Here is a 27,823-nt window from a genome sequence, read left to right as displayed (position 1 = left end):
TGTGCTCACTGAAAGCCACACTCAGCAGATTCTCTTCTATAGGTTTTATAACCCATTGGAAAAAGCAACACTTCAGGTATCAAGAACAGATCAGTGATTTTCAGGGTTCAGGGTAAAACCCTTGTGACTCTAAAGGTGTAGCAGAGGGCAGTATTGTAGTGAGAGAGCTGCTGGTAATTATAAGACTATTTGATTTTCAGATGTCATAGAGCTGTACAACAAAAACAAAATCATAGATTTTCTAGAGGTAAAGTTTTTTAAAAACTGGTAACTGGAGGCATATTAAAAATTTTCAACTTTCATTAAAGATTTTAGACATTGGTATATGAATGCCAACAACTTCCTTTTTAACTAGTTAAAATGGGCAAAAAAGACTAGGCTAATGGAAGAATCTTCAATACTGAAAAGGTCAGACCATCCATAACTTTAGTCAAAATGATACTAGTAAATCAAATGTCACAAGCTAAGTGATCCATTTGCTAATGTACTCTCTCTAGTGACCGTTTTAAAGGAAATTACAGTCTATTTGCAATCTTCTGTAAATACTGTAATATGTTTACTGTACCCACTGAAGAATATTTGAATTCCTCTCCTTATTGTCATACAATGGTTATGAGAAATTTAGATCTGATCAATTGAAGAGTACTATGATTCACTGATGACAGTATATACTCATGATACAATGTTGATACCTTTATCTGAAGATCAAGCTAAAAATGATTAATTATAGGATGACCAAAAAGTATCCAAATAACCTAAAGCACAGGGCCTCTGAGTGTCTCTACATTATCCGAAGACCACCCCCTTAAGTTAGACCTCCCAGGTGTATATGAGTATAATTTACATATGGTTTGAGTGTGTCTACCAAGGTTTTTTGTGATGAAGGTTTGGTTCCCAATGTATTGATGTGAAGGGGGTGGAACACTTAAGAAGGGCACCCTAGATGAAGGTAATTAGGTCATTGAGGGCTCTGCCCTCAAAGATTGTACTGCTGATCTTACAGAGAGAGTTAGTTCTTCCAAGAGTGAACTGCTATTAGAAGAGCAAAAGCTGTCCCTCTCCAGCCTTTACCTGACTGTCATGTGATCTCTTCCTCTGGAAAGTTGCCCCGTCATGAGACCTTTGTCATGTTGTGTCACAGCCAAGAGTCTCACCAGAGACTGAGATAAGGCTGCCTAACTTTAGATATTCAGCCTCCAAACCTGTGAGCTAAATAAATCTATTTTCTTTATATAGTACTCAACTTCATATTTTGTGGTAGCCACAGCAAATGGACTAATACACATATCATCTTAAATCCAATTTATTGTAGGTGTAGTGCAACAAAGGCCTAAAAAATATTGGGTTCAGTAAACTAACCATACATGACCAAAAATGTAATGGACTAATCAAAAACTAGAATGGGCAACTTAAATGTTTATTAAGTAATCTGTGTAGGAAGATGGCAATAAAATCATAATAGAATGGCTTGTGTAGTTTACTTTGTGTTAAAACGCAACGTGGAAGTAAAGTATGATCACATTGCATCAATCTTTGAAATAACTGGGAAGAAGATAGAGAAGAGACAAGCAGCATAACACTAAAATTTAAATAAATGTCATTACTGAATTTTTTGAAGTCTGTATGATGCTGTAGAGCTTGGACCAGGATTTCCTTTAACAGGTTCCAACAAAGAATCAGTTGCTAAACATGACAGGAAGGAAGTACCTCTAAACACTATGGATCATTTTGCTTAGGATATTTCAGGATGAATTTCTCCATCTCCTCTTATGAAAAGGAGGGAGGCCTGGCACTGCAGCTCACTAGGCTAATCCTCTGCCTGCGGTGCCGGTACTATGGGTTCTAGTCCTGGTTCGGGCGCCCGGTTGTTCCTCTTCCAGTCCAGCTCTCTGCTGTGGCCGGGAGTGCAGCGGAGGATGGCCCAAGTGTTTGGGCACTGCACCCCCATGGGAGACCAGGAGGAAGCACCTGGCTCCTGCCTTCGGATCGGCGCAGCGCACAGGCTGTAGTGGCCTTTTGGGGGTGAACCAACGGAAGGAAGACCTTTCTATCTGTCTCTCTCTCTCAACTGTCTAACTCTGCCTGTCGAAAAAAAAGAAAAGAAAAAAAATGAAGGAGAATATTTTTGACCAAAGGAAAGCCACTAGGTGCATAATGTCAAAAGGATCTCATAAGAGCTGTATTCAGGGTCTTCATAGAGAAGAGGAATCTGAAAATCTAAAACTCAAACACAAAAACGAGATCATGCTAAATACCAGCCACTTTCTTCCACACTTCTAAGCAGCCAAAAAACACCCTGGCCAACACTCTCTAAAACCCCTGGGGCTGGCTTCAAGTGTGGCAAGGAAGGACACCCAGCAAGAGCCTACCCCATCCCCAAGCTCTGTTGAGGCCATGCCCAGCGTGTGGGGACAGGGTACATTGGAAGTCCCAGTGCCCCTTTCTCTGGAGTCAGAGTCACTCCTTCCAACCCCAGACTCGAACTGACGATCTTTCCCCAGAGTGCTGTGGATTCAGCAGGCCTGGGTTCAAAGGCACCCACCACTGCCATCACCAGTGAGAATTTATCTTTTAATTTCATTTCATTTTCCATGACCTTTTGAAGTATCTTTATATTTCTTCACAATATGAATGAATTAATGATGCAAGAAACAAACTTGGAAGAATGGAACATTTTGTGAAGTAAAGTCAGATATAATAAAATATATGCAAATATAAATATGTTGATATGAAGTTCTGGAGAACTGATTAAAATATACAGATATCATAGCTACGCATCCCCCAAAGTAGAGATAGAAAAAAGCAAATGATTATTGTGTAAGCCCATAATAAGTTATTAATACTTATTCTATTTTTTTTAACTTTTACTTAATGGATATAGATTTCCAAAGTACAGCTTAAGGACTACATTGGCTTCCCCACCCCACCCTGATGACTTCCCTCCCACCCGAAACCCTCCCCTTTCTTGCTCTCTCTCCCCTTCCATTCATATCAAGATTCATTTTCAATTTTCTATATATACAGAAGATCAGTTTAGTATATATTAAGTAAAGATTTCAACAGTTTGCATCCACATAGAAACACAAACTGAAAAATACTGTTTGAGTACTCGTTATAGCATTAAATCTCAATGTACAGCACATTAAGGACAGAGATCCTACATGAGGAGTGAGTGCACAGTGACTCCTGTTGTTGACTTAACAATTTGACACTCCTGTTTATGGCATCAGTAATCTCCCTATGCTCCAGTCATGAGTTTCCAAGGCTATGGAAGCCTTTTGAGTTCTCCGACTCTTATCTTATTTAGACAAGCCCATAGTCAAAGTGGAAGTTCTCTCCTCCCTTCAGAGAAAGATACCTCCTTCTTTGAAGACCTGTTCTTTCCACTGGGATCTCACTCACATAGATCTTTCATTTAGGTGTTTGGTGGTTTTTTTTTGTTTTTTTTTTTTTTGTTTGTTTGTTTTTTTTTTTTTTTTCCAGAGTGTCTTGGCTTTCCATGCCTGAAATACAATCATGGGCTTTTCAGCCAGATCCGAATGCCTTTAGGGCTGATTCTGAGGCCAGAGTGCTGTTTAGGACATCTGCCATTGTATGAGTCTGCTGTGTTTCTCGCTTCCCATGTTGGATCGCTCTCTCCTTTATTTACTCTATCGGTTAGTATAACAGGCACTAGACTTGTTTATGTGATCCCTTTGACTCTTAGTCCTTTCATTATGATCAATTGTGAACTGAGATTGATCACTGGGACTAGTGAGATGGCATTGGTACATGCCACCTTGATGGGATTAAATTGGAATCCCCTGGTATGTTTCTAACTCTACCATTTGGGGCAAGTCAGCTTGAGCATGTCCCAAATTGTACATCTCTTCCCTCTCTTATTCCCACTCTTATATTTAACAGGGATCACATTTCATTTAAATTTCAACACTTAAGAATAACCGTGTATTAATTACAGAATTAAACCAGTAGTATTAAGTAGAACAGACAAAAAAAAAAAACTACTAAGAGGGATAATGTATTAAGTTGTTCATTAACAGTCAGGGCTATGTTGATCAAGTCACCGTTTCTCATAGTGTCAATTTCACTTCAACAGGTTTCCTTTTTGATGCTTGGTTAGTTGTCACCGATCAGGGAGAACATATGATATTTGTCCCTTTGGGACTGGCTTATTTCACTCAGCATGATGTGTTCCAGATTCCTCCATTTTGTTGCAAATGACTGGAATTCATTGTTTTTTTTTTTTCTGCGGTATAGTATTCTAAAGAGTACATATCCCATAATTTCTTTATCCAGTCTACCATTGATGGGCATTTAGGTTGGTTCCAGGTCTTGGCTATTGTGAATTGTGCTGCAATAAACATTAGGGTGCAGACCGCTTTTTTGTTTGCCAATTTAAACTCCTTTGGGTAAATTCTAAGGAGTGGGATGGCTGGGTCGAACGGTAGGGTTATCTTCAGGTTTCTGAAGAATCTCCAGACTGACTTCCATAGTGGCTTGACCAGTTTGCATTCCCACCAACAGTGGGTTAGTGTCCCTTTTCCCCCACATCCTCGCCAGCATCTGTTGTTGGTAGATTTCTGAATGTGAGCCATTCTAACTGGGGTGAGGTGAACCTCATTGTGGTTTTGATTTGCATTTCCCTGATTGCTAGTGATCTTGAACATTTTTTCATGTGTCTGTTGGCCATTTGATTTCCTCTTTTGAAAAATGTCTATTGAGGTCCTTGGCCCATTTCTTAAGTGGGTTGTTTGTTTTGTTTTTGTGGAGTTTCTTGATCTCTTTGTAGATTCTGCTTATCAACCCTTTATCTGTTGCATAGTTTGCAAATATTTTTTCCCATTCTGTCGGTTGTCTCTTCACTCTCCTGACTGTTTCTTTTGCAGTACAGAAACTTCTCAATTTGATGCAATCCCAATAGTTGATTTTGGCTTTGACTGCCTGTGCCTCCCCGGTCTTTTCCAGAAACTCTTTGCCTGTGCCAATATCTTGAAGGGTTTCTCCAATGTTCTCTAATAATTGATCGTGTCAGGTCATAGATTTAGGTCTTTAATCCATGTTGAGTGGATTTTTGTGTAAGGTGTAAGGTAGGGGTCTTGCTTCATGCTTCTGCACATGGAAATCTAGTTTTCCCAGCACCATTTATTGAACAGACTGTCCTTGCTCCAGGAATTGGTTTTAGATCCTTGATCAAATATGAGTTGGCTGGAGATGTTTGGGTTGATTTCTGGTGCTTCAATTCAGTTCCATTGGTCTATCCATCTGTTTCTGTAGCAGTACCATGCTGTTTTGATTACAACTGCCCTGTAGGGAAACTTGTTTGTACCAGTACACCCCCCCCCACACACCAATTTTTTTTTTTCCTTCTCTCCTGTAGTCAGTCTGGTGAACTTTCCCGCCTCAAAGCCCGCTTCCCTCTAGATTCTGTCCACCATTTCCCTGCCAATGTCTCCGGTTACTGAGCTCACCTCCCCTTACAGCGCCGATGTGTGGACTTGGAGCCCTGGGCACCCTTGCTCTCCCCGCTGGTGTCTCTGTGACATCCACTCCCCTTCCCGCACTGGCGCACAGATCCTGTGGCTCCCGTCTGCGCGGTGGGCGACCTTGCTCTGCCAGTAGGTCCTCCAAGTCACAGCCACTAGATCCGGAAGAGTTTCCTCTGCAATTTTTTCCTGATCCTTTTTCTGAGGCTACCATAACTCCACTTTTATTAAACTAAATTTTCCCGGACTATCAGTGCGCACCCTCACTATTCTGCCATCTTGGCTCCGCCCCCCATACTTATTCTAAATCTATAGTAATTAAGATAAAACACTTGGGAAAATTATTTACAAATAGTATAAGATAGAATATCCAGAAGAATAGCTAATATGTAATCATTTAACATATGAGAAAGGTACAATAACAGAGTACTGGGAAAATGTCATTTCCCATAATTTTAAAAAAGGAATTATGGTTATTAGTTTGCATGAAAATAAATTCAAAATGGATTAAATATATGAAAAAGGATACCATTACTTCTTAAAATAAAATTCAATATAATGTCACTAGGTTTTAAAGAAGAGAAATAATACTTTAGAAAGAAACAGATTAATCATAAAAATACTTATAATTTTATAATAGAACAATTTCTCTTTAGAATATAATGAAAAGAAAAACACAAGCCACAGAAAACAAGGACATATTTACAATACATATAATTGAAAGAGGATTAACATGTAGAATGACTAAGATTCTTCAGCATAAAAACCCTTAAAAAGGTAAATTTAAATAACCATCACACTAGATTTCACAGATTAGAATAATTTACTGCCATTGACCTATGAATATACATGTCTAACTCAAGTAATAGGAAATGCCCATTAACACTACCATGCTATAGCATTTTATAGCCACTCTTTCTGTAAATATTAAAGTGGGTTATCACTTGATCATTAGCCAGACCAACAAGGAAATGTACATATGAGTGTACACTGGTACACCCATTTTAGGAAAACCTTGTAAGGCAGAATGTAAACCATGTCTGAGAAAAACCCATTTCTAGTTATATATGCTAGGGAAACTCGGTCACAGTACAGTGGAAAGTACTTAAATGCACGAAGGTCATTTTTTTTTTTGTGAAAATGGTATTATTTTCTATTTTAAATTAAATTTTTTTTGACAGGCAGAGTTAGACAGTGAGAGAGAGAGAGAGACAGAGAGAAAGGTATTGCTTCCCTTGGTTCACACACTAAGTGACCGGGATGGCTGGCGTGTTGCGGCCAGTGCACTGTGCCAATCCAAAGCCAGGAGCCAGGTGCTTCCTCCTGGTCTCCCATGGGGTGCAGGGCCCAAGCACTTGGGCCATCCTCCACTGCCTCCCGGGCTACAGCAGAGAGCTGGACTGGAAGAAGAGCAACTGGGACAGAATCTGGCGCCCCAACCGGGACTAGAACTCAGGGTGCCAGCACCACAGCAGAGGATTAGCCTAGTGAGCTGCGGTGCTGGCCTAAATTAAAATTTTATGACAATTTTGAGTCAACTGAGTTAGAGACTTTTAATGTGTATCTGTTTTTCAAGATTTATTTTAATTATTTGAAAGGTACAGTTATTGAGAAAGAGGGAGAGATGGAGAGATGTATCTTCTTTCTTCCCACTGGAGAAGAGTATTAGGAAATGATGAACATACTGAGGTCTCAGAGCACTTTACTTACTGACACGTATGCACTTGGGGAGAGGGGACCAGCCATTCTCTGTACATGTGATTTCGGTCTGCTCATTTGGAAGACTATAGCCCGGATAGCAGTCAACTTTCACAGATTCATTCTGTAAATATGCTCTTTCTGAAGACGGACGATATCCATTTTCCACATAACTGAAAGTACATTTTCCTAGGGATCATAAAAATGTTGTAAAAGGTAAGAGTAGTAATTTGGTCAAAATCATAAGTTATAAATTACCTTTATAATATTTAAATGATAAAGTACATGTATCCAAAAATAATCTATAATTAAGAAAACTAAAACTACTATTAAATGCTTATTAAAAAAGAAAGATCAATATTCCATGCTATGTATCTTTAGTTTTATAATCACTATATACATAAAAGGTATCGAGATTCTTGTAAAAAATCTCAATATTTGTCACATGATATTTATGAAGAGCTCTTTATAAAAGAAAAATCTATTGAGGTCATTTGTTGTAGAATTCTTCTTTCATTTTATTTTTCATATTTATTTGTCTATTTCTCAGTTTATTTATTTATTTGAGAAGCTGAGAGAGAAGGAGAGTGAGAGAGATAGCGACAGGAGGGGAAGCTTCTATCCATTGGCTCACTCTTCCACTGTCTGCAATAGCTGGGAATGGGCCAGCTGAAGCCAGGAGCCAGAAACCCAATCCAAGTCTGCCACGTGGGTGACATGCATCCGGCTACTTGAGCCATCCACTGCTGCATCCAGGAATGCACATTCACAGGAAGCTGGAATTGGGGCAAAATCGGGACTAAAACTCGGGCACTCTGAAACAGGAAGCGAGTGATCCAGAGGTGTCTGACCACTAGGCGAAGGCTCACCTTCCTGGGTTCTGTTCTTGTCATGCAAGCCTTAGTTGTTAGCACTAATGTGCTCTTCTTTGCACTCTTGGGAATATTTATGTAAATCTAACTGCTAAGACAGGTACTTACTGAGACAGGGCACTTCGGGTGACCATCCTTCTTTGGTGCAATGAATGTAATCCCAGTATGAATTTGAAGGAGTCACAAAATCGGGGTTGCAGTGATAGCTATAATAGTTTCCTACAGCTACTGGAAAGTATGGTCTATATCTGTCTTCATAATACAGACGTCCATGATTTATTTGTGGAAAATCACAGGGTTTCACTTTCAATAAGAAACAAAAAAAGTACAAATAATCTTTTACTTTATAGAACAATCACATCAGAGTTGAATCATTTGGTCAATGAATTATATTCTCTTAATACCATAATTATACCCATTGAAATAAGGTTTTTAGAATAAGGCAAGTTATAGAATTCAGATGACTGGCGGGGGGACTCTTTGTTAATGAAAATGAAAATGTGTCTTGTCATTCATAAGGATCTACAAATTAGTATAAAGAGTTCAGAAAAAAAGGGCACAGACTTATACTACAAATTCTCCTCGAGTACATATGACATATCCTCACTCCAGCTAATTAAATGAACATTCTTGTTAAGAGGTGAAGGTATGGGAGAGAGGCAAGATGGTGGAATAGGAAGGGAGCACATTGATAGTCCGGGGAGAGACAGTTTAATAAAAATGGAGATACTGCAGGTTCAAGGAAGAGTAGGGAAGGAAACAGAAGAAGAAACTCTTCCGGAACGCGTGATTCACAGCGGACCTGCGTGGAGAGCGTGGGAGCCCACAGTTCGGGACACCAGCAGCAGACTCAACACACCAGCGCTGGAACGCGAGGTGAGCCGAACCTCAATAGCCTGAGACACCGGCAGGCAAGCGGAAAGAGGAGACTAGAGGGAACGACCCCTGGGGGGGAAAAGTTCACCAGGCTAACTGGAAGAGAGAGAGAGAGAAAAAAAAAAGGTGACTGGTACGGACACGGGTTTCTCTCTCTCCGCTCACCTCTCAAGGGCGAGCAAGACAAAGAGCAGGCGCCATCTTGGACATACGTCATAAGCAGAGCGACCTCAGGTCTGCACCGGCCCTGAGCCTAGCAGAAAAACCTGACTCTGGGTGGGGCGAATTAACAGGAGATTAGGACCTAGTAAATTTGTGGTGCTACTGAACTGAGACTGTGAAAAAAGAGACGGTGGGGGAGAGAACTCACAGAACTCACATTCACGTGAGTACTCTCCAGAGACGCTACAATTACATAACTTTGGCAACCCAGTGGGAGACTGAAGGAGAATCTGAGCCCACTCTGAGGGCAGAACAGATTCCCTGTGTGGTCCTTGGGAAAGAGCTTCTGATCTCTGGCTCCTGTGGTTATATCATTTGCCTGCTAACTACCTCCAACTTCGTTCAGCTGTGCGGAATTACTTCCCTTTTGAATCAAAGAAAGAAAGAAAGAGAGAGAGAGAGATCTACTACGCCTAACGTGGGAGTGTCACCTTTGGCACACCAAACAGAGCTCTCAGGCCACACCCATCTCAAGCCTCTAAGGCTCCATCAAAAACAGACAGTCCACTTAATCTAGAGTCATAGTATAACAAGAAAAAACACCACAGTGAAGAAACCAAATATCTCCAATATGCCAAATAACAAACGCAAAAACCGAGGTAATAAAAACAAGGAAGTCACCATGACACCCCCAAATGAAAAAGACACTCCAATTCAAGATTATGAAGATGATGAGTTAGAAGAAATGCAAGAAGCAGATCTCAAAAAATTGATAAGAACATTAAGAAGTTCTCAAAAACAAATTCTTGAACTAAAGAAATCCTTAATGGACAAGGTAGAAAATCTCTCTCGTGAAAATGAAATATTAAGGAGGAATCAAAATGAAACAAAACAACTAGTACAACAGGAAACTGGGATAGTGACGAGAAATCATAATGAAGTGAAGAATTCAATAGATCAAATGAAAAACACAGTAGAGAGCCTTACAAACAGAATGGGTGAAGCAGAAGAGAGAATATCGGACTTAGAAGACAGAGAACAGGAAAGGATACAGTCAGACCAAAGAAAAGAAGAGGAAATTAGAAATCTAAAACATATTGTCAGGAATCTGCAGGATACTATTAAAAAAACCAACATTCGGGTTCTAGGAGTTCCTGAAGGCATGGAAAGAGAGAAAGGATTAGAAGGCCTTTTTAGTGAGATATTAGCAGAAAATGTCCCAGGTTTGGAGAAAGACAGAGAAATGCTAGTACAGGAAGCTCATAGAACCCCTAATAAACACGACCAAAAGAGATCCTCACCATGACACATTGTAATTAAACTCTCCACAGTGAAACATAAAGAAAAGATCCTAAAATGTGCAAGAGAGAAACGTCAGATTACTCTCAGAGGATCTCCAATCAGACTCACAGCTGACTTCTCATCAGAAACCCTACAAGCTAGGAGGGAATGGCAAGATATAGCCCAGGTACTAAGAGAGAAAAACTGCCAGCCCAGAATATTATATCCTGCAAAGCTATCATTTGTGAATGAAGGTGAAATAAAGACTTTTCATAGCAAACAGAAATTGAAAGAATTTGTCGCCACTCGTCCAGCCCTGCAAAAGATGCTTAAAGATGTGTTGTACACAGAAACACAGAAACACGGTCATCAATATGAAAGAAGGTGAAGGAAGGAAACCTCACAGCAAAAGATCACAGGGAATTCAAAGCATATATTAGAACTTACCTTTGGCAAATGGCAGGGCAAAGTTACCACTTATCATTAGTCACATTGAACGTTAATGGCCTGAACTGTCCAGTTAAAAGACACAGATTGGCTGATTGGGTTAATGAACAAAACCCATCTATTTGCTGCTTACAAGAAACACATCTTTCCAACAAAGATCTATACAGACTGAAAGTGAAAGGCTGGAAAAAGATATACCATGCCAACAGAAATGAAAAAAGAGCAGGCATAGCCATCTTAATATCGGACAACATAAACTTTACCACAAAAACTGTTAAGAGAGACAAAGAGGGACACTATATAATGATTAAGGGATCAATACAACAAGAATATATAACAATTATCAATGTATATGCACCTAACTACAGGGCACCGGTTTATCTAAAAGATTTGTTAAGGGACATAAAGGGAGACTTAGACCCCAATACAATAGTACTGGGGGACTTCAATACTCCACTCTCAGAAACAGACAGATCAACAGGACAGAAGATCAACAAGGATACAGTAGATTTAAATGACACTATAGCCCAAATGGATCTAACAGATATCTACAGAACTTTCAATCCTACAGCTAAAGATTTTACATTCTTCTCAGCAGTACATGGAACCTTCTCTAGGATTGACCACATACTAGGCCATAAAGCAAGTCTCAGCAAATTCAAAAGAATTAGAATCATACCATGCAGCTTCTCAGACCATAAAGGAATGAAGTTGGAAATTAGCAACTCAGGAATCCCTAGAGCATATGCAAACACATGGAGATTGAACAACATGCTCCTGAATGAATAATGGGTCATAGAAGAAATTAAAAGAGAAATAAAAAATTTTCTGGAAGTAAATGAGGATAACAGCACAACATACCAAAACTTATGGGATACAGCAAAAGCAGTGTTAAGAGGAAAGTTTATATCAATAGGTGCCTACATCAAGAAATTGGAAAGGCACCAAATAGATGAGCTTTCAATTCACCTCAAAGATCTAGAAAACCTACAGACATTCTTCTCAGATCTAGAAAAAATGATGCTGAAATTTATATGGAGACACAGGAGACCTCAAATAGCTAAAGCAATCTTGTTCAACAAAAACGAAGCCGGAGGCATCACAATACCAGATTTCAGGACATACTACAGGGCAGTTGTAATCAAAAGAGCATGGTACTGGTACAGAAACAGATGGATAGACCAATGGAACAGAATTGAAGCACCAGAAATCAATCCAAACATCTACAGCCAACTCATATTTGATCAAGGGTCCAAAACCAATCCCTGGAGTAAGGACAGTCTATTCAATAAATGGTGCTGGGAAAATTGGATTTCCACGTGCAGAATCATGATGCAAGACCCCTACCTTACACCTTACACAAAAATCCCCTCAACATGGATTAAAAACTTAAATCTACGACCTGACACCATCAATTTATTAGAGAGCATTGGAAAAACCCTTCAAGATATAGGTACCGGCAATGACTTCTTGGAAAACACCCCAGAAGCACAGGCAGTCAAAGCCAAAATTAACATTTGGGATTGCATCAAATTGAGAAGTTTCTGTACTGCAAAAGAAACAGTCAGGAAAGTGAAGAGACAACCGACAGAATGGGAAAATATATTTGCAAATTATGCAACTGATAAAGGGTTGATAACCAGAATCTACAAAGAAATCAAGAAACTCCACAAGATCAAAACAAACAACCCATTTAAGAGATGGGCCAAGGACCTCAATAGACATTTTTCAAAAGAGGAAATCCAAATGGCCAACAGACACATGAAAAAATGTTCAAGATCACTAGCAATCAGGGAAATGCAAATCAAAACCACAATGAGGTTCACCTCACCCCAGTTAGAATGGCTCACATTCAGAAATCTACCAACCATAGATGCTGGAGAGGATGTGGGGAAAAAGGGACACTAACCCACTGTTGGTGGGAATGCAAGCTGGTTAAGCCACTATGGAAGTCAGTCTGGAGATTCCTCAGAAACCTGAAGATAACCCTACCATTCAACCCAGCCATCCCACTCCTTGGAATTTACCCAAAGGAAATGAAATTGGCAAACAAAAAAGCTGTCTGCACATTAATGTTTATTGCAGCTCAATTCACAATAGCTAAGACCTGGAACCAACCCAAATGCCCATCAACAGTAGACTGGATAAAGAAATTATGGGACATGTACTCTATAGAATACTATACAGCAGTCAAAAACAATGAAACCCAATCATTTGCAACAAGATGGAGGAATTTGGAAAACATCATGCTGAGTGAATTAAGCCAGTCCCAAAGGGACAAATATCATATGTTCTCCCTGATTGGCGACAACTAACTGAGCACCAAAGGGGAAACTTGTTGAAGTGAAATGGACACTATGAGAAACAGTGACTTGATCAGCTCTTGTCCTGATGGTTGATGTACAATGTAATACTTTATCCATTTTAGTATTTTTTTTGTTCTAGTACCATTGGTTGAACTCTGCAATTAACACACAATTATTCGTAGGTGTTTAAATTTTAACTGAAAAGTTATCCCTGTTAGGAATTTGGAAAACATTCTGTTGAGTGAAATAAGCCAATCCCAAAGGGACAAATACCATATGTTCTCCTTGATAGGTGACAACTAACTGAGCACCAAAAAGGAAACCTGTTAAAGTGAAATGAACACTATGAGAAACGGTGATTTGAAGCCCTCTTCCTGACTGTTGATGAACAGCTTAATATGTTATCCATCTTAGTATTTTTTTGTTTGTTTGTTCTACTTTTGGTTGATAAAAATATGCAGAAAGTATTTCAGTGGTAAAGTATGTGAATGACACCATATGTGTAGGAATAAATTCTATAACTTGACTTTGACAATAGATATGCTTATTGAATTGAACTATAAAAACAATTTGAATTTTCACGTGGTCCATCCTCACCTACACAGAGAGGTGGAGAACTCCATTTTCCCATGTGGCACGTTATTCCATCTCTTCCCGATATGCCGAAACCATCTTCACAAACATAGCTTAATTTAGTGCCATGTGGGTAAACTCTGCCTTCCCCTTCTTTTGGAAATATAGATGATCTAATTCTTCCATGGTCTACGTCAGGCGGTTTAGAACATGGGCTTTTTTCTATATGAAGAAGAGAAATCAAGGATAAAACCCAAATAAGATGTTTAAAATGAAAAACAAAATCAACTAATATTTGGGAGTTTAAAATAAGTGTAATTTGAACAAATAGTCAAAAATTTAAATATTGAAACTTTCAAGGATATATGTGTCATTTTTCTAGTATCAACCTTTTGGTCAATATCCCCTTTCATCTGTGTCCTTTTTGTTGTGAGGAGTAAAATATGCATAAATAGATACTTTACATAGTATTTACAGAATATCCCAAGGTTTGTAATCTCAGTTTTGCTCACAGGAGTGAAAACAGTGACAATTATACTTCATGTTCTTTCTATCATGATGTAAGGTTTCAAGATAAAATATATATAAAATATTTTCAATATAAAATATTCTTTTCATTACACAAAGCACTGGGGAGACTTAACAGCATTGGAAGGAATTAACAAAAGAAGTTATAGAGTACTGACCAGCACAGCGTGGTATTGATTGCCATCTTCCATCTTTGCACACAATTTCCTCTGCTCCTTGAATTAGATAATTTTCTTGACAAAGAATAGACATTTTTTCTCCATCCTGATAATTCACTGTGGTTGTCACATTTTGAGAATAGGGAATCTGAGGTGGTGGTGGGCATGGTTGTATTTTTACTTCTAAAAAATATTAAAATTATTTCTAACTCCACCATTTGGGGCAAGTCCGATTGAACATGTCCCAAATTGTACATCTCCTCCCTCTCTTATTCCCACTCATATATTTAACAGGGATCACTTTTCAGTTAAATTTAAACACCAAAGAATAAGTGTGTGTTGATTACAGAGTTCAACCAATATTATTAACTAAAACAAAAAAAATACTAAAAGGGATAAAGTATTAAATTGTATATCAACAGTCAGAACAAGGGCTGATCAAGTCACTGTTTCTCATAGTGTCCATTTCACTTCAACAATGTCATCTCACTAGTCTAAGTGATCAATTTCAGTTCACAATTGATCACATTAATAGGTCTAAGAGTCAAAGGGATCACACAAACAAGACCAGTGTCTGCTAATACTAACTGATAGAATAAAAAAGGGAGAGAACGATCCATCATGGGAAGTGGGATACACAGCAGACTCTTAGAATGGCAGATGTCCTAAACAGCACTCTGGCCTCAGAATCAGCCCTGAAGGCATTCAGATCTGGCTGAAGAGCCCATGAGAGTATTTTAGGCATGGAAAGCCAAGACACTGTGGCAAAAAAAAAAAAAAAAAAAAAAAAAAAAAAAAAAAAAAAAACACAAACCTAAATGGAAGATCTCTGTGAGTGAGATCCCAGGATCCCAGTAGAAAGAATGGGCCATCAAAGAAGGAGGTACCTTTCTCTGAAGGGAGGAGAGAACTTCCACTTTGACTATGGCCTTGTCTAAATAAAATCAATGTTCGTGAACTCAAAAGGCTTCCATAGCCTTGGCAACTCATGACAAGAGCCTAACGAGATTACTGATGCCATAAACAAGAGTGTCAATTTGTTAAGTCAACAACAGGAGTCACTGTGTACTTACTCCTCATGTAGGATCTCTGTCCTTAATGTGTTGTTCAATGTGAATTAATGCTATAACTAGTACTCAAACAGTATTTTACACTTTATGTTCTGTGTGGGTGCAAACTGGTGAAATCTTTACTTAATATATACTGAATTGATCTTCTGTATATAAAGATAATTGAAAATGAATCTTGATGTGAATGCAATGGGAGAGGGAGCAGGAGATGGGAGGGGTGCGGGTGGGAGGGACGTTATGGGGGGGGGAAGCCATTGTAATCCTTAAACTGTACTTTGGAAATTTATATTTACTAAATAAAAGTTTAAAAAATATATTAAAATTAGATTTCTTGAGTAAAATAATGACTTAAAAGTATTAAATGATAATTGTCAATAAATAAAAACATCAATAACAATGATAATATACTATCATAAATTCTCAATATTCTATATATGTATGCTATACTTTTCAGCTTTATGGCAGCTTATCAGCTTAAAAATGACTTTTAATAATAAATAACTAAATTTTTTTAAGATACTATTCTCACAAATGAGAAAGCAATAAAATTAATGTTGTAAAAAACGGCTTACCTGTACAAGTTAGTTTGGGATCCCATCTCCCATTTATGCAGATTGAGTGTTTATTTCCTGATTTTCCCCAACATCTGTAACTTATTTTGGTGTTATGATTAAATTCATTCTTATTTGGTAGGTTTGTCTCACTTGCAATTGAATCTGGTACTACACACTTCTCAAGTTGATCTGTCGCTATAAAGTGAAATATTTCCATGCAAAGACTAATTAAGAATCAAATAATGACATAAAATAGCCATTTAGTCAGTGTATAACAACATTATGATTTATTTCCTGAGATTCCATCAACTGAATTAGTCCTGGTCGGATTGCATAATGCAAGCTGTTATGTGTGAACCTAAGTTCCATTCTTAGGACTGGAGTCTTGAGCAAGACAAACGAGTTGTTTGAGAGGTGGAGAGAAACCTAAGGCCAGAGGAGAGGTGGTGGTGGTGCTGGTTATGGTCTGTGCATGACTGGTTTCTGCAAGATTTTCTTTGTTTGTTGGGAAAAATTAAAAACCTAAACTAGGAGCTAGCATTGTGGCACAGCAGGCTGATCCATTATCTTGCTGATTGGAGTCCCAGCTGCTCCACTTCCATCAAGCTTCCTGCTAATGCACCTGGGAGAGCAGTGGAAGATGGCCAAGTCCTTGGGCCTCTGCCAGCTGTGTGGGAGGCCTTGAAAGAGTTCCTGGCTCCTGGATTTGACCTGGCCCAGCCCTGGCTGTTGTTACCGTTTGTGAAGCAAACCACTGGATGGAGATACCTCTTTTTCCCTCTCTTGCTCATTTGCCATTTCTCTCTCTTTCTCTCTCTCTCTCTGGCTTAAAAGAAAAAAAAACTAAGCTAGTATAAGGTACAAAATAGACACTGGGAAGGAAAAATTCGAGTAAGGTCTATAACAGACAAGAAGAACTTCTAATGAGCCTAATATGGGTAGGAGTCTAGCATTAAGAAGGAAATCTCTGACATTGGAAGAAATAATGACTCAAAGAAAGTTTTGATGTAAGTTAGAATGAAGAATTGAGTTTCATATCTGATAGCAGCTTGAGTGTTCACTCCACGTGTAGTAAAGTGAAATCATTTGGGAGAGAGAAGAGGACAAGATAAGGTTAGGACTTGAAGGATTGGCAGTATTTTTGACAGGACTGTAACGATTAATCCAACAACTTTTATTGACTCATTCGACGAACTCCTGTTGAGCATCTCCTATACATCAAACAGTCTTGTAGATGTTGGAGATACATCTGTGAGCGAAACATGTGTAAATCCAGCCTTGCCTTGAGGCTCCGTCTTTCCCTGGGATAAATTAACAGCTGGAGATGTGATGGATGAAATCAATTAGGTTGGCTAGCCCTGACTCTCTGAACGCTGGATTCGAGAATGTTCTAGGAAGAGCTCAGCCTACAAGAAAAGTGAATGAGGGCTCCCAAGAGCCTCCCAGTCACACATTGAAGACTAGATCATCAAAAGGGTGGGTACATTTCTCTCTAAAACAGACAGACTCCCCGTCCCACCACACACACACACACACACACACACACACAGAAAAACAAGACCAAAAACCTAGAACATGGCATTCGGTATCTTTTCCCCATAAAGACATGATAAATGTTGAGGAGATAGATACATTTGCCAGATTGGTCAATATACAATGTTTACATGTTTGAAAATCATACCATACCTCATAAAATTTGTAACCTTTTTATATGCCTGTTAAAAAGTTCTCTTTTAATCAAAATTTTTAAAACTGATTCAGTCAAAGAGTAAAGTCCATCAGTGAGCTAGGTCTCCTGGCCTAGTCCCCTGCTGCCCTGTGCCACCAAGTTATGCTCATGACTTAGAGTGCCTATGGCCCATCGTGCAGTACATTCACTTCTATTCACTGTGTTTGGAACAGACTGCGAAATCATTGCTGTTAGAAGCTTTGAGAGAGGAGGGAATCCTATGTGAAGGTTACAAATGGATATTTTGTCAACTTTATTTCTTGGCTTACCAGGACTTCAAAGAGTATCTCATAAGGTCTTCCTTCCGTTGGTTCACCCCCAAAATGGCTGCTAATGGCTGGCGCGCTGCGCCAATCTGAAGCCAGGAGCCAGGTGCTTCCTCCTGGTCTCCTATGTGGGTGCAGGGCCCAAGCACTTGGGCCATCCTCCACTGCCTTCCTGGGCCTCAGCAGAGAGCTGGACTGGAAGAGGAGCAACCAGGACAGAATCTGGCGCCCTGACGGACTAGAACATGGTGTGCCGGCGCCGCAGGCGGAGGATTAGCCTAGTGAGCAATGGCGCTGGCCACAGAGTATCATATAGTAACTCAATGATATCCATGTAAAATGACTAGTTTATTGGTAATTAATACTAACTAGTGCATACAACACTAATATTTTATATTTTATTAATACATGTAATTGTAATTATAATTTATAAGTAAAATTTGGCTTCACATTTATAAGATAAACAATATTTACCCCAGGGAGAAAAAAATTCACAAAACTCTATTGCTAGTTCTATATTTCCTCTTTAGGCACGTATTCACTTATCATGAACAAAATCTGTAATCATTGCTCTTAAGACTGGGTATTTTCAGCAATATCCTTAACTTTCAAAATGATGCTGCAAATATTATTTTTCTAATAAAATAGAAACATCATTAAATATACTTATATAATTATTATTATGGTTTAGTATTCTTAAATATTCTCACCAACACACTGAGGAAGTTGAGTCCATGTTCCTTTAATGCATGTAATTGATCTGTGTCCAATCATTGTAAATGTTTCTCTGCAGCTGAACGCCACTGAATCTCCATGGTGATAGGGAGGGGCAGAAGGCTCAACGTAGCCATGCTCCAGTTCAGGTATATCTCCACATGTGCTTTCCTCCTCTGTGGAAATTTCATGAAAATGTAGTTATAGATAAACAGAGTTTGTGTTAGGAAAACAAAAACTGTTTCAATATTAATAACTGTATATTTTACCAATACACGTTGGTAAGGTCGTCCACTTCCCATCAACACACTCAATTTTATGAGGCCCCTTCAACAGAAATTTAGAATTGCAAACATATTCCACTACCTCACTGTGTTCATATTCTTCTTTCTTTGTTCCTTTAACTTGTCCATTGAGGAGCTGAGGAGGTGAACTACATGATTGTACTTGCCCTAGAGTAGAAATATTGTAAATATTGGTTAAATTGTCTATTTTATAATTTAAAAAACAATGAAATGGATATAGTTCAAAAACTATTGGAAATTATTTTCTGAAGCAAGGAAACCTGAGGAGTCTGTCCCCCAGCACATGTCTTTTACAGAACCCTCTCGGAGTTAATGCATCAGCGTTCACATAAGGACATGCTGGAAGCTCACAGAAATTAGGAGAGGGAGAGCAGTTAGGATATTCAAAATCTGACTTCTTGGTTCAGCAATTGTAAGATAAATAATCACCTTTACATGTTGGAACATTAGGGGACCATCCAAAGTGGTAACACTGTATTGAATCTGGTCCCACTCTTCTAAGTCCCGCTCTGCAGGTGAATTTCAGCACGTCTCCAACTCTGTATTTTTCGTTCTTGGGATCAATAACAAATACCTCTTTTCCTACTTGAGGAACCCTGCATTCTCTTTCTAAAAACATAAAGTAGTTTAATGAGAATATATAATTAATCTTCGCCAAAGTCAGCTTTAAATGTATCATATAAATATGAACAGATACTCAGTGATGGATATACTGGGGGAATCAGATAAATTCTCTTCCTGGGAAAACTGTTATACATGGTTATCCACCCTGCAAATTCCTATGGGACTCTGAGAAACAGTGTTTACTCCTTTGGCTAGAAACATTCTACATGAGCTCATCTTCCCCCCTTTCCCCTTCTAATCCTGGAAAACAGAGAGCTGATTGTCAAATATAAAAGAGATTCCTGTAATTATCCATATAACTTGTCATAGAAAGAAAAAGAAGTATCCTTATGATCTGCAGAAACTAGTAATCAAAGTAGAAGGTGAAAAGTAGAATCTTAGGGGGCCGGTACAGTGGCATAGCAGGTAAAGCGGCCGCCTGCCTGCCAGCATCCCATATGGGCACTGGTCGAGTCCTGGATGCTCACTTCCCATCCAGCTCTCTGCTATGGCCTGGGAAAGCAGTACAAGATGGCCCAAGTCCCAGGGCCCCTGCACCCATGTGGGAGACCCAGAAGAAGCTCCTGGCTCCTGGCTTCGGATGCGGACACTTGGGGAGTGAATCAGCGGATGGAAGACCTCTCTATTTCTCTGTCTCTCTTCCACTTATCTTCTCTTTGTAACTCTGACTTTCAAATAAATAAATAAATCTTAATAAAAAGTAGAAATTCAGGAGTAAATAGAAGAGGAAGTTGTAACAAACCATGTTGATCATTGATGCCCAGTTTTAAGTCATTTGAAAGCTTACATTTAATGTAATGAAGCCAATTCTTTTCTAATCAGAAAACTGTGATGGATATAGTCCATAGGAAACATTAATTTTGGGTGGTATTTTAAAAATAGATTATTGTCTTTTGGCTTCAGAAGACCTACTTCTCCCAGTTTACAACAAATCAGAACGAAATACGTTGACTTCATCCTTGTTGCATGTTAAAATGCTACTAGAATATTAAAAAATTGGGACACAAAAAGTTACTCAAAAAAAATTCATGAACACTCAATACTCACCATAACAAGTAGGTAAATCTGTCCAACCATGGTAACCACATTCTATGGTGCCTTTGCTGTGTCCATCCATGTTTTCATATCCATCATGGCACTCATAGTCCAATTTGTCACCAAGCTTATACCATTTGCTATTGGTTTTGGGTCTGGAATTCTCAAAATCTGGCATGTCACAAGATTCTAATACATAATAAAATATAATATTTCACTTCACATGTAATTCAGTGGGCAATCTAAGGAACATTTAAACTAAGAAAAAAAGGCTTTATCAATTAGTATTGCTAATTTAATAAATACTGCATAAAGATTATCTAAGAAAACTAATGTGATAGTACTGCTGGTAATAAAAGAGGCCATTATAAATATAAAGACTTTTTAAAGGAAACCAGAATAGCATTTTGTGAATTAAGCTGTCAAACTTAATTGTTCTGACATACATAAAACAGAAAAAAAATGAGTACAAAGATTGAGGTATCTTATTTTTTTTTGTTTGTTTGTTTTTATTTTTGACAGGCAGAATGGACAGTGAGAGAGAGAGAGACAGAGAGAAAGGTCTTCCTTTGCCGTTGGTTCACCCTCCAATGGTCGTCGCGGCCGGCGCGCCGAAGGCAGGAGCCAGGTGCTTCTCCTGGTCTCCCATGGGGTGCAGGGCCCAAGCACTTGGGCCATCCTCCACTGCACTCCCGGGCCATAGCAGAGAGCTGGCCTGGAAGGGGGGCAACTGGGACAGAACCGGCGCCCTAACCGGGACTAGAACCCGGTGTGCCAGCGCCGCTAGGTGGAGGATTAGCCTATTGAGCCACGGCACTGGCCAGATTGAGGTATCTTATAACAGATGTTTCCTGTTTTTTAAAAAGAACGTTTCAGGTAGATTATTTGTCATAATGTAGTACAGAATGAGTTTTATATGAGGATATTTTATCAATTTTTATTTAGCTAGAACTCATAATAAGCATAGAAATTAGAAATATTAAAACAGCAGGAATGGGTAGTCTAACTCTCCATTTCATTAATAGCTTGTTAAATATCACTTCAAAAATATCTTGGAATACATTGGGGATAAATAAGATAAACTGAACTAACTCCTCTTGGAAAATCTGTACTAACATTTGGGTAATGTGATGAAAAATCTTTCAACACAGCAAAAGTTGGTACCACCTTGAAATATTTCTTTCTTTCTACTATCTAGATATTGATGAAGATTTTCTAAGAGGAAGGGTATTCAGAAATGTACCTACCAAACAGTAAAAAAACATAAAGATCAGATTTTTCTGAGGTTGTATACTATGGCAACATACCACCAAAAACATTACTTTTATGTGTATGGAGCAAAAACTTTGATATTAAAAGGCTGATCACCTAAAAACAGGCATATTTAACATTCACAAAAGTCTCAGCTAAAAACAAGTGCATGTACACCAGAAACAGCTAAGCTCCCTAACCTGTTTCCAAATCACAGGATGATTTAAATGAAAAAAAAAAAAAACAAACCTGAACTAGCATTGATATTCTACCATATTAGTATCTAATCTTAAAAGGAAGAATACATATATGATTTTTTTCTCAAAGTTTTTTTTGAATAAAATCACTTATGCCCTCAACCCCCTAAAAAACAAAATAAAACTGAAGTAACTTTATCCTGTCATAAATAATATGAATAAATAATGGGATATGAACGTGTACATTACTCACTAATGCATGTGGGTTGATGGGACCATCCACTCTGCAGACATGTGACTGATCCTGATGTTTCACCATCTGTGGTTACATATCCTGGCTTACACCTGTATTCTGTTTTTCTGTTTAGGGCATATGTAAAATCAAATTCAGACATAAACCCATTCTCCACTTCGATATCTGATTTTGAACATGTTTCTAAAAGAGAAAAAAAGCAAGAAAAGATAGCAATATGTTTAATTATACTTACATTGACTTACATTGACTTTAATACTATTAAGATGCCCATGTAAGAACAATGAGTCATGTATAAATAAAAACCTGGATTAAGTATAATTGTTAAGTTCTTATGTCTAAGAAAAAAAGCTATGAGTTTCCAAACATAGTTGTTCAAGACACTTCATGAAATTTAATGGTTTTCTTACAGAAATCAACAAGCAAATGCTGGTGAGGATGTAGGGGAAAAGGTACCCTAATCCACTGCTGGTGGGAATGTAAACTGTGCAGCCACTGTAGAAGACAGTATGGAGATACCTCAGATATCTGAAGATGGACCTGCCAAATGACCCAGCTGTTCCACTCCTGGGAATTTATCCAATTTATCCTTGTTTGCTGATACCTGTCGATTGTTATTTTCATCTTTTTACTCCAGTTTCCTCATTGTGGCTGGAACTCGGTTTTTATTGATTATTTTTGCCTGATGTGTACCAATTTTATTACACTTCTTTACAAGCTTTACCTGTGTTAATTGCCTCCAATATTTTATCTTCTCATTATCTGAAGGAAATGAAATCAGCATATGAAAGTGCTCTCTGTAGCCCATGTTTATGGCAGCTCAATTCACATTAGCTAAAATACGGAATAAACTCAGATGACCATCAACTGAAGACTGGATAAAGAAATCATTGTTTATGTGCACCATGGAATACTATACAGCAGTGAAAAAATGAAATCCTGAGGCTTACAACAAAATGGAAGCAACTGGAAACCATTGTACTTAGTGATTAGCCAGTCACAAAAAGACAAATACCATATGTTCTATCTGATCTGTGGCAACTAAGAGTACCTCAAAGGTGATCCACACAAATGAAATAGAAATAGAAATGAAATTGACACTTTGAGATGCAATGCTTTTCAGCTGCCCCGGCTTGACTGCTGAGGATCAGTGTTTTTTTTCTTTTTCTTAATACCATTTGTTAAATTTTAATTATATTTTGACCAAAAAGTATCCAAATAACCTAAAGTACAGAGCCTGCACATGTCCTTGTTATCTGAGACCACCCCCTTAAGTTAGACCTCCCAGGTGTATATGAGTATAACTAACATATGATTTGAATGTGTCTACCACTAGAATTCAAATAAAGTGTCATTACTGAATTTTTTGAACACTGCATGATGCTGTAGTGCTTGGACCTGGATTTCCTTTAATTTGTTTGACAAAGAATCAGATGCTAAACTTAACAGCATGTTAGTACCTCTAAATACTACGGATCAAATTGCCAAGAATATTCCAGGATAAATTTCTCCATCTCCTCACTTATGAAAAGGAGGGAGAATATTGTTGACCAAAGGGAAGCCACTAGGTGCATACTATAAAAAGGATCTCATAAGAGCAGTCTTCAGGGTCTTCATAGAGAAGAGGAATCTAAAACTCAAAAACAAAAACAAGGTCAGGCTAAATACCAGCTACTTGCTTCCACACTTCCAAGGAGCCAAAAAACACCCTGGCCAACACTCTCTAAAACCCCTGGGGCTGGCTTCAAGTGTGGCAAGGAAGGACACCCAGCAAGCCTACCCGTCCCCAAGCTCTCTTGAGGCCATGCCCAGCATGTGGGGACAGGGTACACTGGAAGTCCCAGTGCCCCTTTCTCTGGAGTCAGAGTCACTCCTTCCAACCCCAGACTCGAACTGACGATCTTTCCCCAGAGTGCTGTGGATTCCCCAGGCCTGGGTTCAAAGGCCCCCATTATTTTAATCCATTCTTTTTTTTTTTTTTTTTTTTTTCACAGGCAGAGTGGACAGTGAGAGAGAGAGACAGAGAGAGAAAGGTCTTCCTTTGCCGTTGGTTCACCCTCCAATGGCCGCCGCTGCAGCCGGCGCACCGCGCTGATCCGATGGCAGGAGCCAGGATCCAGGTGCTTTTCCTGGTCTCCCATGGGGTGCAGGGCCCAAGAACCTGGGCCATCCTCCACTGCACTCCCTGGCCATAGCAGAGAGCTGGCCTGGAAGAGGGGCAACCGGGACAGAATCCGGCGCCCCGACCGGGACTAGAACCCGGTGTGCCGGCGCCGCAAGGTGGAGGATTAGCCTATTGAGCCACGGCGCCGGCCTCAAAGGCCCCCATTATTGCCATCACCAGTGAGAACCCAGCGTTTGTCTCATAGTTACAGTTGAGTTGATATCCTTCGTCCTGGACATGGCTGGGCAACTTTTTTGTTCTTACAAGAATCATGTGACCTTTAGCCACTTCCTCTCTCTCTCTATTGAAGTAGGGTTGAAAATGGCCAAATTCGCAGCCACTCATGACTCAACCTCATACTTGCTCAAAAGGATCCACCATGTTCACTCACAGCATCTATGTCTTACATACCTGTCCCACTCTGCTCCTTGGGTGGGGCATATGGACCAAGCAAATTTCCACCATTATCCTGCACACTTGCACTCTCCCTTACCCTCTGTCCTACTGCTAGCCCCCTCTCCGAATACCCCAAATCTCTCAGGAATGCCATATATCCTTTCCAGCCAGGTAGACCCTCCTACTAGGACACTCAGCATCCTTCAGTTGCCTTTTAGCACAGCCCACGAAGATTCCCTCAAAAACACTTCCCAACCTCAATAGCCCTTCAACCCAGAAGCCATACAAGGGCTTCAACTTATAATCACTAGACTTCCAACTAAATCCCCTTATAATACTCCTATTCTCCTTGTCAAATTGAAGAGGAAGACACAGCCACTCACTGAACCGTAAGACTTCTTCAAACTCAAAGTGTGATCTGAGAGAGTTCTATGATACTCTGCTGATCCTTCTCAAAACCTGCCACCACTACCTCCCTCCAATCAAAACTAAAACTGCTTAAATCCTGTGGGGCTGTTTTCTCCAGAGTGATTTGGTTGATTATATGCTTTTTAAAAAGATTTATTTATTTGAAAGATAGTTACAGAGAGAAGAGCTGGGCCCAGCTGAAGCGAGGTGCCTGGAGTCTTCTTGCGGTTCTCCCACATGGGTGCAGGAGCCCAAGCACCTTACCTTCTTCTGCTGCTTTCCCAGGCCGTAGCAGAGCACTGGACCAGAACTGGAGCAGCTGATACTCAAACCAGCGCCCATATGCGATTCTGGCACTGCAGGAAGAGGCTTTACCTGCTAAGCCACAGCGCCAGTCCCAATTATACTTTTTAAATTTTATTTATTCATTGGAAATCAGAGTTACACAGAGAGAAGAAGAGACAGAGACAGAGAGAGAGAGACCTCTCATCTGCTGATTCACTGCCAAAATACCCACAAATTCTGAGGCTAGGCCAGGCTGAAGACAGCAGTCAAGAGCTTCTTCAGATCTCCCACATGGGTTCAGGGGCCCAACCACTTGGGCCCTTTTCCACTGCTTTCTCAGGTGCACTCATAGGGAGCTGGGTCAGAAGTGGAACAGGCAGGTCTCTAACTGCACCCAAACAGCATCACAGCCAGCAGCTTTACTCTCTGCTCCACCACGAAACCCACTTGATTGCACTTCTGCCTGCCTTTCTCTCTGCTTGGGTGGTCCTTTCAGTCTGAGCCCAGATACTCAAAGATGATTCCCAAGCTGGTTTCCTGTCCAATACCCTGTCTCTCTCCAGCTCGGCCCCATGGCAGAAGTTTCTCACCACATAGCCCTTAGAGGGCACACTGCCTCTCATTTCTCCCTTGTAAATACCACAAACACTAATCTTACAGAGGACAGCTGATTATGCCTCTTCTTATCCTCATCCTCTTGTATCACCCTCTTCACCCTACAATCCACTTGGGTTGAATCAAGGACACAATTACCCTAGGAAATAAGCTTCCTGAGCAATACAATGCAAATGCAAGATGATCAGCCCCTCTGATCACCCGTCTCACCAGGAAAATTTCAACACCTCTCCCCAGGCTAATGGCAAATACATCACACCAGTCCTGTTTCCTGGCTCCTTCTGTCTGATTCTGACTTTTCTAATTCTAACTCCCTGTTCTGTGCATACCATCCCATAGGTAGTATAGCTTATTTCCCTGGCACCCTACCTTAAATATTCACATGACACAGGCCTCCTTCCAAATAAAATGTGTTCACATAAAAGGGACCCTCTTCCTTTGTGGAACCAACACTTACATCTGCCTCCCTACTAACTATTCTGGAATTTGCACTATTGTCTTTGTCTTTTAATGGCATCATGGCCCCCAATAACCAATCTCTACCTGTTTCCCTTTCTACAAGCCTTCATTGTAAAATAGCTATCTTCCCAAAACCCGTCCTAGCAAGATTCAGAATTGCCACCAGCTGGGCATGGGGTAGCAGGACTTAGTACATCCCTCTCCAATGAGCAAGCTCTTTATAAAAATGCAAAAGAAAAAGAGTCTCTGTTTATACCTACAGAAAAAAAATTTATTTTTGGACAGGTAGAGTGGACAGTGAGAGAGAGAGACAGAGAGAAAGGTCTTCCTTTGCCGTTGGTTTACCCTCCAATGGCCGCCGCGGCTGGCGCGCTGCAGCCAGCACACCGCGCTGATCCGAAGGCAGGAGCCAGGTACTTATCCTGGTCTCCCATGGGGTACAGGGCCCAAGCACTTGGGCCATCCTCCACTGCATTCCCTGGCCACAGCAGAGAGCTGGCCTGGAAGAGGGGCAACCGGGACAGAATCCAGCGCCCCGATCGGGACTAGGCGGATGATTAGCCTAGTGAGCCACGGCCCCAGCAGAATGTTGTTTTTATGTGAAACAATCTGGTCTCACACATCATGCCACTCACAACAGGTAGGACATCCAAATTCAACAATGTTGTCTGATCCTTTATGTATGTAATCCTTGGTATTAATATATAATCCTTAATATAAGCATATATAAAAATGTAATATTATGTAATCCTTCTATTAATCTATGAATCCTTAACATATGTAAAATATACAGCTGGTTTCAAAAATCCTTCTTGCTGGAGAAGAGTATTAGGAAATGATGAACATACTGAGGTCTCAGAGCAATTTACTTACTGACGCGTATGCACTTGGGGAGAGGGGACCAGCCATTCTCTGTACATGTGATTTCGGTCTGCTCATTTGGAAGACTATATCCCGGATAGCAGTCGACTTTTACAGATTGATTCTGTATATAAGCTCTTTCTGAAGACGGACGATATCCATTTTCCACATAACTGAAAGTACATTTTCCTAAGGATCATAAAAATGTTTTAAAAGGTAAGAGTAGTAATTTGGTCAAAATCGTAAGTTATAA

The 27,823-nt window shown here is 39.7% G+C and overlaps 1 protein-coding gene across 5 annotated transcripts in view; it reads right to left on the bottom strand.

The window, feature by feature from the left end:
- LOC138843009 (complement factor H-related protein 5-like) overlaps positions 1-27,823 on the bottom strand; it is a 90,628-nt gene that overhangs the window by 56,085 nt on the left and 6,720 nt on the right. For 2 of the 5 annotated variants that reach the window (XM_051820426.2, XM_051820427.2), the window contains 11 exons: positions 27,583-27,759; positions 22,383-22,565; positions 20,694-20,870; positions 19,452-19,631; positions 18,987-19,169; positions 18,714-18,893; positions 16,027-16,203; positions 14,385-14,567; positions 13,723-13,920; positions 8,162-8,356; positions 7,194-7,370 (listed from right to left, as the gene is read on the bottom strand). In XM_051820426.2, coding sequence (XP_051676386.1) covers positions 7,194-7,370; positions 8,162-8,356; positions 13,723-13,920; positions 14,385-14,567; positions 16,027-16,203; positions 18,714-18,893; positions 18,987-19,169; positions 19,452-19,631; positions 20,694-20,870; positions 22,383-22,565; positions 27,583-27,759 — 2,010 coding nt within the window. The remainder of the gene's footprint in view (positions 1-7,193; positions 7,371-8,161; positions 8,357-13,722; positions 13,921-14,384; positions 14,568-16,026; positions 16,204-18,713; positions 18,894-18,986; positions 19,170-19,451; positions 19,632-20,693; positions 20,871-22,382; positions 22,566-27,582; positions 27,760-27,823) is intronic. The other 3 variants (XM_070054917.1, XM_051820428.2, XM_070054916.1) reach the window with 3 other exon arrangements.

Source organism: Oryctolagus cuniculus, chromosome 13 (assembly GCF_964237555.1).
Source record: "Oryctolagus cuniculus chromosome 13, mOryCun1.1, whole genome shotgun sequence".
Classification (NCBI taxonomy): Eukaryota; Metazoa; Chordata; class Mammalia; order Lagomorpha; family Leporidae; genus Oryctolagus; species Oryctolagus cuniculus.
This window is presented reverse-complemented; position numbering and strand designations above follow the sequence as displayed.